The 12,198-nt window shown below is 48.6% G+C and overlaps 1 protein-coding gene across 1 annotated transcript in view; it reads left to right on the top strand.

Annotated features, from left to right (window-relative positions):
• LOC106587265 (piezo-type mechanosensitive ion channel component 1) overlaps window positions 1-12,198 on the top strand; it is a 73,488-nt gene that overhangs the window by 42,071 nt on the left and 19,219 nt on the right. Inside the window, exons 6-19 of the mRNA XM_014175505.2 lie at window positions 3,132-3,342; window positions 3,979-4,192; window positions 5,110-5,284; window positions 5,367-5,474; window positions 5,597-5,773; window positions 5,979-6,239; window positions 6,979-7,084; window positions 7,374-7,555; window positions 7,933-8,081; window positions 8,364-8,522; window positions 8,738-8,844; window positions 10,990-11,153; window positions 11,387-11,563; window positions 11,931-12,056. Of these exons, the coding sequence (XP_014030980.1) occupies window positions 3,132-3,342; window positions 3,979-4,192; window positions 5,110-5,284; window positions 5,367-5,474; window positions 5,597-5,773; window positions 5,979-6,239; window positions 6,979-7,084; window positions 7,374-7,555; window positions 7,933-8,081; window positions 8,364-8,522; window positions 8,738-8,844; window positions 10,990-11,153; window positions 11,387-11,563; window positions 11,931-12,056 (2,316 nt within the window). The remainder of the gene's footprint in view (window positions 1-3,131; window positions 3,343-3,978; window positions 4,193-5,109; window positions 5,285-5,366; window positions 5,475-5,596; window positions 5,774-5,978; window positions 6,240-6,978; window positions 7,085-7,373; window positions 7,556-7,932; window positions 8,082-8,363; window positions 8,523-8,737; window positions 8,845-10,989; window positions 11,154-11,386; window positions 11,564-11,930; window positions 12,057-12,198) is intronic.

Here is a 12,198-nt window from a genome sequence, read left to right as displayed (position 1 = left end):
CACACACACACACTGAGGTTTCACCAGCCAGTCTATTAGTGGAAGACGTAATGCTGCCCAGACGTAATGCTGCCTCCTACCCATGGGCCTCTCATACACACACACACTGAGGTTTCACCAGCCAGTCTATTAGTGGAAGACGTAATGCTGCCCAGACGTAATGCTGCCTCCTACCCATGGGCCTCTACACACACACACACACTGAGGTTTCACCAGCCAGTCTATTAGTGGAAGACGTAATGCTGCCCAGACGTAATGCTGCCTCCTACCCATGGGCCTCTCATACACACACACACTGAGGTTTCACCAGCCAGTCTATTAGTGGAAGACGTAATGCTGCCCAGACGTAATGCTGCCTCCTACCCATGGGCCTCTACACACACACACACACTGAGGTTTCACCAGCCAGTCTATTAGTGGAAGACGTAATGCTGCCCAGACGTAATGCTGCCTCCTACCCATGGGCCTCTACACACACACACACTGAGGTTTCACCAGCCAGTCTATTAGTGGAAGACGTAATGCTGCCCAGACGTAATGCTGCCTCCTACCCATGGGCCTCTACACACACACACACACTGAGGTTTCACCAGCCAGTCTATTAGTGGAAGACGTAATGCTGCCCAGACGTAATGCTGCCTCCTACCCATGGGCCTCTCATACACACACACACTGAGGTTTCACCAGCCAGTCTATTAGTGGAAGACGTAATGCTGCCCAGACGTAATGCTGCCTCCTACCCATGGGCCTCTACACACACACACTGAGGTTTCACCAGCCAGTCTATTAGTGGAAGACGTAATGCTGCCCAGACGTAATGCTGCCTCCTACCCATGGGCCTCTACACACACACACACACTGAGGTTTCACCAGCCAGTCTATTAGTGGAAGACGTAATGCTGCCCAGACGTAATGCTGCCTCCTACCCATGGGCCTCTACACACACACACACACTGAGGTTTCACCAGCCAGTCTATTAGTGGAAGATTTTTTTCTTCCGTTTCCTTTGTTGCTGACAGTCTCGACTGCTCTTCGCTCTCCAGACTACGTTGTACTTTCAATCTCATTTTTTTTCTCTCTCCCTAATTTGTTTCTTTCTGTTGCCTTGAGCAACAGCTTTCTACTCCTGTCGTAGCCAGGGCTACCACCCAAACAAACACAGCCTGCCCCGATCTGTGTCAGACAAGGATAAAAGGACCATGACTCGATCAATGAACAAACACAACCAAACTGCTGTTGAGCCTCTTGTCCACTTTCAGACCTGCACACACATCAAAAACAACATTCTCACAACATCTCTGTGATGATGTTGTAACGTTCCGACCGCAACGTTCTGCGGCTGTTCCTGTGTTTGGGAATGAGCGGCTGCCTCCAGCCAGAGAGGCTGAGACAATGGTCTTTGATGTGGCCGGGACTCAGGGGACTGGCTGTGGAGCCTGGTGGTTTTCAGCTGGGGAAACTGGAGACTGTGTTTGTGAAATGGGCAGTTTGGGCACATCCTTTAACACATACAGTATACCTCACCTCACCCTCTCATCACACTGCATTCACTCTCCCGCTGGCTCACATGGTTTCACTCAGAACTACATCTAAGGGAGGACAGGGGAGCCAGCAGTGGGTTGTCAGTAACATAAACGTTCCTGTCTTATTTTGTAGAGGAGGATTAGTCTTCATGAAAACCCCAAGCATACTCCATGTGCAGGTCCAGAAACAGAATCCCATTAGGTTGTGCACGTGGCTAACCCTTGACACTGTCCCCGCTGTTCATCCAGGGTGTGTGGGAGGGATGTTGTGCGGGTGACCGGTTGGTGTATGTGACAGGGCGTGTGTGAGGAATGCCACCCCTCTTAGCCCACCCAAAGCGGGGATTCCTCAGTAATGAGACTCCCGTGGTCAATGGTTGACTTCACACGCTGGGGGTGTCAACGACTCCCCTGGAACAGGTCACACTGAGAGGAGGCTGGAGTCATGAAGGCCAGGCAGTCATCATAGACCACAGAGGAGCCACTGGACAGTCAGGAGAAGAGAGGGGACAGGATGGAGGGAAATAGGGAGGGAGTGTGAGGGAAAGAGAGGGAATGTATAACAGATGGATAGGGTGTATTAGGGAGATGGAGAGAGAGGTATGGGAGTGCCGGCGGCAGGAGAGTGATGTTGATGATGATCTCTTGGGAGGAACCCTAGATGAAGGAATGTTCTGGGTGCTTGATCTTTCTGCCTCTAGCAATACTTCTCCCAGATAATCATAAGACCTCGCTTGAAGGACAGAGAAGCGTCTGAAAGAAGGGAAACGTTAGTGAGAGGCAAGCATCTGTCTAGAGAGATACTTCTGGTCAGAATGAGATGGGAAAAGCGGTATTAATGAAACATGAGGGAGAGGGGGGAGAGAGAGGCCTACTTTCCTTTTATCTGTCTTTTGATAGTTCTACCGCTGTGCAGTCAGCAGCACACAGACTAACCCGAACGCTCTAGGTTAAACAGAAGACGACAGGGACTCCAGGTAATTGGACTCCCACAGACACACACACCACACACTCTGCCTCTTATGTACTGTATTCCATCATCGAGAATAATGTTGCTGATGCTTAAGATAATGCATTTTTGGTAATGGAAAGTTGCAGATACACCCTTAGAAAAAAAATGCCCTATCTAGAACCTTAAACGATGTGATTAGGTGCAGGTGTTTGTCAGGGAGTTTCCCCTTTTGAACATAGCGCCCCAGTCAGAAAGTGATCTCCATGAGTGTGTAATGTGCCATGCCAGTTTTACCGTTTACAGTGTTGACCTACTGTATGTACGTAACTGGAGATGACAAGAATAGTATCACATGTATGTCTGGTGGTTATGCTTTGTGCCAGGTTCTTGTCATGGAAGTTAAGTGCTCTTGATAACGGGGATACAGATCGCGTTGCATCTGAGATTTACCGTACTGTTGACATTACACTTTATTGAAGTATTTGTTCTCTTACGTTTTATTGTGCAATTGCTGCTGGCCTTGTGCTACAGGGCTCCCTTGCAAAAGAGACCTTTGTTGGGGACTCCCTGCTTAAGTAAAAGTTCAAAAATAAAAAATTATTAATTACATTTATGAATATCGGTTTACATTTGGCTCATGCTTTGGTTCTTTCCAGGCAGAGGATGGGTCAGAGACAAAGGAGGGTGAAGAGGAGGAGGAAGAGGAGGGAGATGAGGAAGGCATTTCGTCGCCCAGTGAACCTGGGGATGATGTGGTTTCTGCAGCAACTCGTGCCAAGCAGCTGGCGGCCCGGCTCCGAGCCACAGCCCAGAAGGTCCTGAGGGACCTGGGCCGGATCCTGGCCATCACCCTGCTGGCTCTGGCTGGTGAGAACTAGAGGGAGGTGAGGGTAGAGTGGAGTGGAGTCAAGGGAATAACCCCTGTATTACTGCTTAATTATAAAAGGAACTTCATTAGCAGAAGAAAATGAGCAGTTTTCAGCTAGTTTTCTGCAATATTACACATTTTGACATAGGGTGGAGAGAAATGTTTGCAGTTTTTAATGATATCTGAGTGAGATTAACAAAATCAGTGCCCCCCCCAAACTCTAATTCCACCTTGATGATTACAAGTTTATATAGCTGGCCACTAGACTAACTTACCAATCTAAAACAGTTTTGCTGGCATGGGCCGATTGAGTTACTAACAGTGACTGACGTAACAAGAGAACATCTGTTGATGCACAACCAAATTTCTAAATTGCACCTTTTGTATTCTAGTATTCTGCCTGGCAACAGTAAGTTGAGACCCTGACTGAGTTCCCCAAAAAATGTCATTTTGGTGGGAAATTGAACCAAGGGCCTTCAAAAGGGGGGCGTCCCGTTGGCCGCCAGTTACCCATCCCTGCATTGAAGTATGGGGGAACTGCTTTAAGATATCCATGTATGGGTTGTTGTATTTGAGAGACGACGTGCAGTATTATCGTGTTGATAAAGTCCCTCGCCTGTATCTCTGTTCCCCAGGCATCACGTTACCCTCGGCCTTCTCTGCAATCTACTTCCTGCTTTTCATCGGCGTGTGCACATGGTGGGCCTGCCACTTTCCCATCAGTCACCTAGGCTTCAACGTGCTGTGTGTGATGGTGGGCTTTTTCACGGCGGGCCACCTGGTGTGTCTCTACCTGTACCAGTGCCCCATTGCCCAGGGCATCTTCCCCCCTGCCAGCCTGTGGGCCAGGTCAGTACCCCACCTCTACCCAAATAAGTCATTCTATTCCCTTTTAGTCATTGTATTTCATGTCTCTAGTACCTACTCAGCTTTACTTCTCACAGGGACTGGCAGCAGCCATAGCGATGCTCCTGGTTGTCACACTAGCTCAAGATTGTGATTCAAACATATTGATTCTGAAGTGATTTGTACACAATGACTCCTTGGCTCACAAGTTTCTGATAACCTTAAACATATCATCTTTTTGGGGTTGTGATCTTGTTGAGACAGTTACAGACTGCACTCTTACCTAACAGCAGATGAGTGGAACTGAGACAGTTCTCAGTTTTGTTTCATAGTTCTCAGTATCAATGGAGGGAAGGAGGGGGAAGAAGGGGAATGGAGTGAAATGAGAGGGGAGGAGTGGAGTGTGAAAGCTATGTGAGGAAATACTGGCAAGTTGTTTTTGGAATATTACCAAATGTAACCATCCCTCTCCTCCCCTCTTACACCTGGGATGTGAAACGGGGTGGAGGGGTGGGGGTGATGAAGCCGTCCTGTAGCATTCCATCTCGGTGCCTCAGGGTTTTGGCATAGGATGCTGGAGAGATAGAGGGAGAGATATGTACTGCTGTTATCAAGGCCTCCCAGGTGGAAACACCTGTGATCTTTCGTTCTTTCTATCTCTCCTTCTTTATCTTCACCTCTACCTCTGGCTCTTAGCCACACTCAGCCATCAACATGAGAAGTCCGTTCCAGCCCACAAATCTAACCTGACATTTCCTCTGCCTTGAAACTATACTCAATAGGCTGGGTGAACACAGGGCTAAACTGTGCGATGAAGTTGACGTCATCTGATGACGTTTCACAGAGAAACCATGTTTCCTAAACTTAACTCCATATACAAGCTTCTGTTACATTCTCTCTCACTTCTTCTCAACCCCCAGACTGTTTGGCCTCAAGGATATCATCAAACCTGGCAACTGCTCCGCCTCCTATGACCTCATCCTTAACACGGAGCATGATTGGCCGGTGTATGTCAACCCCGGGATCCTGCTTCTCCTGTACATCACCGTGGCGACGGTCCTGAAGATCAGCAGCCACCATGGATCGGCTGACAAGGTACCGACATCAGCATGCAAAGGCATGAAACATACCTCTCTGTCTGTGCTGCTTTCTGAATCAGTACTTGCTTATATGACAGGGTGAGGAGGGGGCCCAGCTTGTCAAAGGAACTGATGCTGGAGGAGGAGAGGATGTGGAACTGAAGCCCTGGTCCGCTCAGAGACGACCCAGCCAGGACGACACTGAGGTGGGCATGAGATACCTGATAGCACCCCTGCCCTGCTCCATGCAGTCCGATGCACTGCTGTCTGCCATTCTCTGACTGTGTGGTGGTGTTGTTTATAAAGGTGTGTTGTGTATGTGTTCCAGAACACGCTTCTGTCTATAGAGCGCAAAGGAGATCGCGTCACCAATGGCTCCAGTCATCAGGACTTGGGCCCAGGGCTCAGTAGCTCCCCTGATGCACAGCACGGGGACCACCCTCTGCACCTGCTGGGTAGAGTGGTCATGCAGCAGAGCTACGTGTGTGCTCTCATCGCCATGATGGTAACTCTGAAATATAATTCACATTGTAAATATATCCTCTCTATGAGCCCTATGGGTATATTAGGCTATGTTCCAATATCCACACTAGAATACCACTAAGAATGCATGGGATATTGGAACCAAGCCTTGGTTCTGTGACAGCAGTTCTCAGTGAGGGTATGTCATGTCTTACCTGAACTCCATCTCCCATGATGCCCCTCTGCAGGTGTGGAGCATCACCTACCACAGCTGGCTGACATTCGTGCTGCTGCTGTGGGCGTGTCTGATCTGGATGCTGCGTGCGAGGCGCCACTTCGCCACGCTGTGCTCTCCCTTCATCCTGCTCTACGGCCTGGCCCTCTGCTTCCTGCAGTACGTCTGGGCCATGGACCTGCAGCCGGAGCTGCCCCGCACCGTGGGCACCATGAGCCTTAGACAGCTGGGTCTGGACCGAGCCCAGTACCCCTGCCTCCGCCTGGGGGCCATGGTGAGGAGAGAGGGGGTAGGGGTGGAGGGGACAGGGTCAGCAGTGGGACAGAGGCTCTGGGAAATGTGCCTACAGGAAATTGATAGTGCAGTAGTCTGTATTCTGAAGACTGAAGAGCTGTAGTAAACATGTCCAGAAGGTATCTGTAACGGGCGTCGTATAGAGGGGACCAAGGCGCAGCGTGTTGAGTGCTCATGCTGTATTTTAATGAAATCGAACACTTAGACAAATAAACAAAACGACAGCCAACAGTTCTGTCAGGTTACACAAACGAAACAGAAAACGACTACCCACGAAAACCAAGTGGGAAAAGGCTGCCTAAGTATGGCTTCCAATCAGAGACAACGATAGACAGCTGCCTATGAATGGAAACCATAGCCGGCCAAAACATAGAAACACAAACATAGAATGCCCACCCCCTATCACACCCTGACCTAACTAAACAGAGTAAAAAACAGCTCTCTTAGGTCAGGGCGTGACAGTATCATTTAGTGCGTACCTGAAAAGTTCAACCACTCAACAAATATTTTATGTGTAAAACATGCCTGTCACATATGCTGAATAGGCTATTTAACAGTATATGCTCCTGCACTTTCTTAAAAGGTTTAGAACCACTTAAAAGTGTGGCCCTGCAGTCAATCTCCCAAACAGTGTCAAGACTGTACTCCCAATGGTGTCTCATTTCACATCTCTCTCCTCCGCTCCTCTCTCCTTCTGTCTGTTTTGTTGATCCTGTCAGCTGCTGTACACGCTGACGTTCTGGCTGCTCCTGCGCCAGTCAGTGAAGGACAACTTCAGCAGGAAGAAGGGCAGGTCTGCCCCTCTACAGGAGGTCACCACTGGAGGTGAGAGGGTACACTTCTGATTCACTCTCTCTCTCTACACAATAAAGTACTTTACCAAAGTTATGAAGTTCCCAGGTGTGTGTGTGCTTTAGTATGGTCCAGTAACATTCTCTCCCGCTATCTACATTTGACATTTTAGTCATTTAGCAGATGCTCTCATCCAGAGCCACCTTTACAGTACTGAGCGCGTCAATTTTGGCACTGACTGCAAATCATGTGCGCCGTGCAGTATGGCAGTGTCTTCTGTTTGGTTAGTAACAAGGTGCTCCTTCTCCCTTTGGGTCCACAGAGGGGAGCGGGCAGAATGAGTCTGTTCTGAAGGTTGTGGGCAGACTCGTGATGAGCTGCTATGCCAAGTACTGGATCTATGTGTGTGGAGGCATGTTCATCATGGTCAGCTTCGCGGGCAAGCTGGTGGGCTACAAGATCATCTACATGCTGCTCTTCCTGCTTTGCCTCTGTCTCTACCAGGTATGTAGGCGCCATCAGTCCAGGGGGTCACACTCTGAAGTCCTTTTAATCTATGACCCCCATCATCAACTCCTTGCGATTTCCATATTACAACACTACTTTATTGGTCCGACTGCTACTTCGTACGTGTGTTCCCTGCTTCTGCTCTCAACCCTCCACACACAAACAAATATGAGTGTAACACAGGGTCAGCCCACAGTGCAGCACACAACAAACTGGTTTTATGTGGCAAATTGCCCCTGGTCGCACTGGGGATAACTCCGTTACCTCGATTTGACCTGTGGTCAAACTGACTGGTCAATGACATGTTAATGAATGTTGCTGTTGTTGGCCACCCCCACCGTGACTGTAACTGTTACTGTAACCTATATCGTCAGGTGTACTACTCTCTGTGGAGGAGGCTGCTCAAGGTTTTCTGGTGGCTGGTGGTGGCCTACACCATGCTGGTCCTTATCACCATCTATACCTTCCAGTTTGAGGACTTCCCTGCCTACTGGAAGAACTTCACCGGCTTCACTGAAGAGCAGTACGTTTCCCCCACCTCACTGTGTGGTCAAGACTAATACACACTTTCTTATTAGGGTTGTCATTATGTTTGATGATGAAGTGGCCTATATTAACATCAATCTGGGTTCATGGATGTGGTTTTTCCTGGTTAATCAGGAATTCCTAATTATCAATTTCCGCACTCGTTTTTCCAGATTTCCTATGTTGTCCTGATCTCTCCAATCTGTGTTTGAGGTGTACTATGAGTATAGTAGAAACCTCTGGAAATTGAAGCGAGTCCTGCTCCTCCGTCTCCCTGCAGGCTGGCTGACATCGGCTTGGAGACCTTTAAGCTGACCGAGTTGTTCACCAGCATCCTGATCCCAGGCTTCTTCCTGCTGGCCTGCATCCTGCAGCTGCACTACTTCCACAAACCCTTCATGAGGATCACAGACCTGGACCACGTCACGCCAATACACCGGTACGCTCCTCTCAGGCTCCTCCCACACTGTATGACTCACTGCCAGACAGAGGATAATAGATAATATGCTCCTCAAATTCCCATGTAGTCATGTCCATAGTAAATGATAGTTCAGTCGTGTGCTGTCCATCTCATTTAATGTCACTGCCGGCAGAGCCATTGTCCACCTCTGCAGAAACAATATCCTATATGATGCCACTATTTTGATCCCACAGGAAGAGGAACAGGCACAGACCAGAGGTCCGCCGCTGTGATGATGGGGCTGTGTTTGAGGAGGAAAACCAGTTGACGGATCTGAGGGATGACGGATCCGAGGATGATGGTGAGCACTGATGTTGTTATGCTTAATGAGGTCTTCTGCAACCCTTTATACATTGGATCTCGCTTTGAGGACAATACAGTGCCACTGACACGGCCCGCTACCAAAACCTACGGGCTCTCCTTCACTGCAGCCGACGTGAGCAAAACATTTAAACGTGTCAACCCTCGCAAGGCTGCAGGCCCAGACGGCATCCCCGGCCGCGTCCTCAGCGCATGCGCAGACCAGCTGGCTGGTGTGTTTACAGACATATTCAATCAATCCATATGCCAGTCTGCTGTCCCCACATGCTTCAAGAGGGCCACCATTGTTCCTGTTTCCAAGAAAGCTAAGATAACTGAGCTAAATGACTACCGCCCTGTAGCACTCACTTCCGTCATCATGAAGTGCTTTGAAAGACTAGTCATGGACCATATCACCTCCACCCTACCTGACACCCTAGACCCACTCCAACTTGCTTACCGCCCCAATAGGTCCACAGACAACGCAATTGCAATCACACTGCACACTTCCCTAACCCATCTGGACAAGAGGAATACCTATGTGAGAATGCTGTTCATCGACTACAGCTCAGCATTTAACACCATAGTACCCTCCAAAATAATCATCAAGCTCCGAGACCCTGGGTCTCGACCCCGCCCTGTGCAACTGGGTCCTGGACCTCCTGACGGGCCGCCCCCAGGTGGTGAAGGTAGGTAACAACATCTCCACCCCGCTGATCCTCAACACTGGGGCCCCACAAGGGTGCGTTCTCAGCCCTCTCCTGTACTCCCTGTTCACTCACGACTGCGTGGCCATGCACGCCTCCAACTCAATCATCAAGTTTGCAGACAACACTACAGTGGTAGGCTTGATTACCAACAACGACGAGACGGCCTACAGGGAGGAGGTGAGGGCCCTCGGAGTGTGGTGTCAGGAAAATAACCTCACACTCAACGTCAACAAAACAAAGGAGATGATCGTGGACTTCAGGAAACAGCAGAGGGAGCACCCCCCTATCCACATCGACGGGACAGTAGTGGAGAGGGTAGAAAGTTTTAAGTTCCTCTGCATACACATCACGGACACACTGAAATGGTCCACCCACACAGACAGCGTCGTGAAGAAGGCGCAGCAGTGCCTCTTCAACCTCAGGAGGCTGAAGAAATTCGGCTTGTCACCAGAAACACTCACAAACTTTTACAGATGCACAATCGCGAGCATCCTGTCGGGATGTATCACCGCCTGGTACGGCAGCTGCTCCGCCCATAACCGGAAGGCTCTCCAGAGGGTAGTGAGGTCTGCACAACGCATCACCGGGTGCAAACTACCTGCCTTCCAGGACACCTACACCACCCCATGTCACAGGAAGGCCAAAAAGATCATCAAGGACAACAACCACCCGAGCCACTGCCTGTTCACCCCGCTAACATCCAGAAGGCGAGGTCAGCACAGGTGCTTCAAAGCGAGGACCGAGAGAGTGAAAAACAGCTTCTATCTCAAGGCCATCAGACTGTTAAACAGCCATCACTAACATTGAGTGGCTGCTGCCAACATACTGACTCAACTCCAGCCACTTTAATAATGGCAAAAATGTATGTAATAAGTGTATCACTAGCCACTTTAAACAATGTCACTTCATATGCTTACATACCCTACATTACTCATCTCATATGTATATACTGAACTCTATACCATCTACTGCATCTTGATGTAATGTATCACTAGCCACTTTAAACAATGCCACTTTTATATGGTTACATATCCTACATTACTCATCTCATATGTATATACTGTACTCTATACCATCTACTGCATCTTGCCTATGCCGTTCTATACCATCACTCATTCATATATTTTTTTTATGTACATATTCTTATTCCTTCCTTTACACTTGTGTGTATAAGGTAATTGTTGTGAAATTGTTAGGTTAGATTACTTGATAGATATTACTGCATTGTCGGAACTAGAAGCACAAGCATTTCGCTACACTCGCATTAACATCTGCTAACCATGTGTATGTGACAAATAAAATGTGATTTGTATAGTGCTTTTCTAGGACCCAAAGACTGCTTACAATTGTACAAACAAAAACAGTGGAAGGCAAGTGTTTCTGTATATGTGGCATGTCTATAATGATGTCTCCCTCTCTTTCTCTCTGCTGTACAGAGATGATGCCCAGTAAGTGGGGTTTGGTGATGAACAGGCTGATAGTTCTGTTCAGGAAGTTCTCTGACACGCTGACCCAGATCCAAGTGTTAATCTGGAGGGTCCTGGAGCTGCACATCCTCAAGATGGTGGCCTTTTTCGTGGTCTGGGTGGCTCTGGGAGAGGTCAGTAGTCCACAGCCGTCATCTGTTAAAGTCTATTATGCACCGTGTGAATTTGGAACCAAGCCCCAAGCCCACTTTTTCTAAACGGCCTCTCTCTTTGTCTGTCTCTCTTGTCTCTCGATCTCTTTCTTTCTCGTTCTTTGTCTATCTCTTTCTCTCTCTCTCTCTCTCACTCACTCACTCACTCACTCTATCTCACGTGATCTCACTCTATCTATATCTCTCTGTCTCAGCCGTCTGTGATGAACCTGGTTCTGGTGGTGCTCTGGGCGTTTGCCATGCCCTACACCCGCTTCCGCCACATGGCTTGCTGTCTGTCCACCATCTGGGTCTGCATCATCATTGTCTGCAAGATGCTCTACCAGCTCAGCATCGTCGACCCTGTCGAGTACTCCAACAACTGCACTGTGGTGAGACACCAGTCTGGAAAGACACACACACACACACACAGTGGAGTACAGATGAAAGTGTACAAAGTTATGCTCTCTGTTTATATTGATAGCATTCTCACACTCCTGCTGCCAGCGTTCTGCTGAGTGCACGCTATGCTAGTATTTACCCCTGGTGAGAAGCTAATACCTTGGTGCTAATTACTGGCAGTTTCATGTGTGAATTCTGTTGACGTGTTTAGTCTCCCTGCTTTATGGCTGTTTAGAGGAGAACAGCCTTCAGTTTATTTTTCTGTGATTTGCAGCGAGACGTTCTGGCTACAGTTCCTCAGTCTCATATACTCTCTCTCTCTCTCTATCTCTATCTCTATCTCTCTATCCATCATAGCCCTTGGCCAATGAAACCAATCTGAAAGATGCTGAGGTCCTGAACTCCACTCTGTACAGAGCGCCTGTAGACCCAGCCAACTGGTTTGGCTTCAGGAAGGATGCCACCGTGCTGGGCTATAGCAAGGTGAGATCAATGCTCTTCGGGACAGTTTTTTGACTGTGATTTATAAGGTAATGTCATTGAGCTATGTTCGTCGTCATGATACATTTTTTTATATGTGTACTAGGCAGGGTTGGGGTCTATTTCAATTCCAGTCAATTCAGGA

This window comes from Salmo salar, chromosome ssa26 (genome assembly GCF_905237065.1).
Source record: "Salmo salar chromosome ssa26, Ssal_v3.1, whole genome shotgun sequence".
NCBI lineage: Eukaryota > Metazoa > Chordata > Actinopteri > Salmoniformes > Salmonidae > Salmo > Salmo salar.
This window is presented reverse-complemented; position numbering and strand designations above follow the sequence as displayed.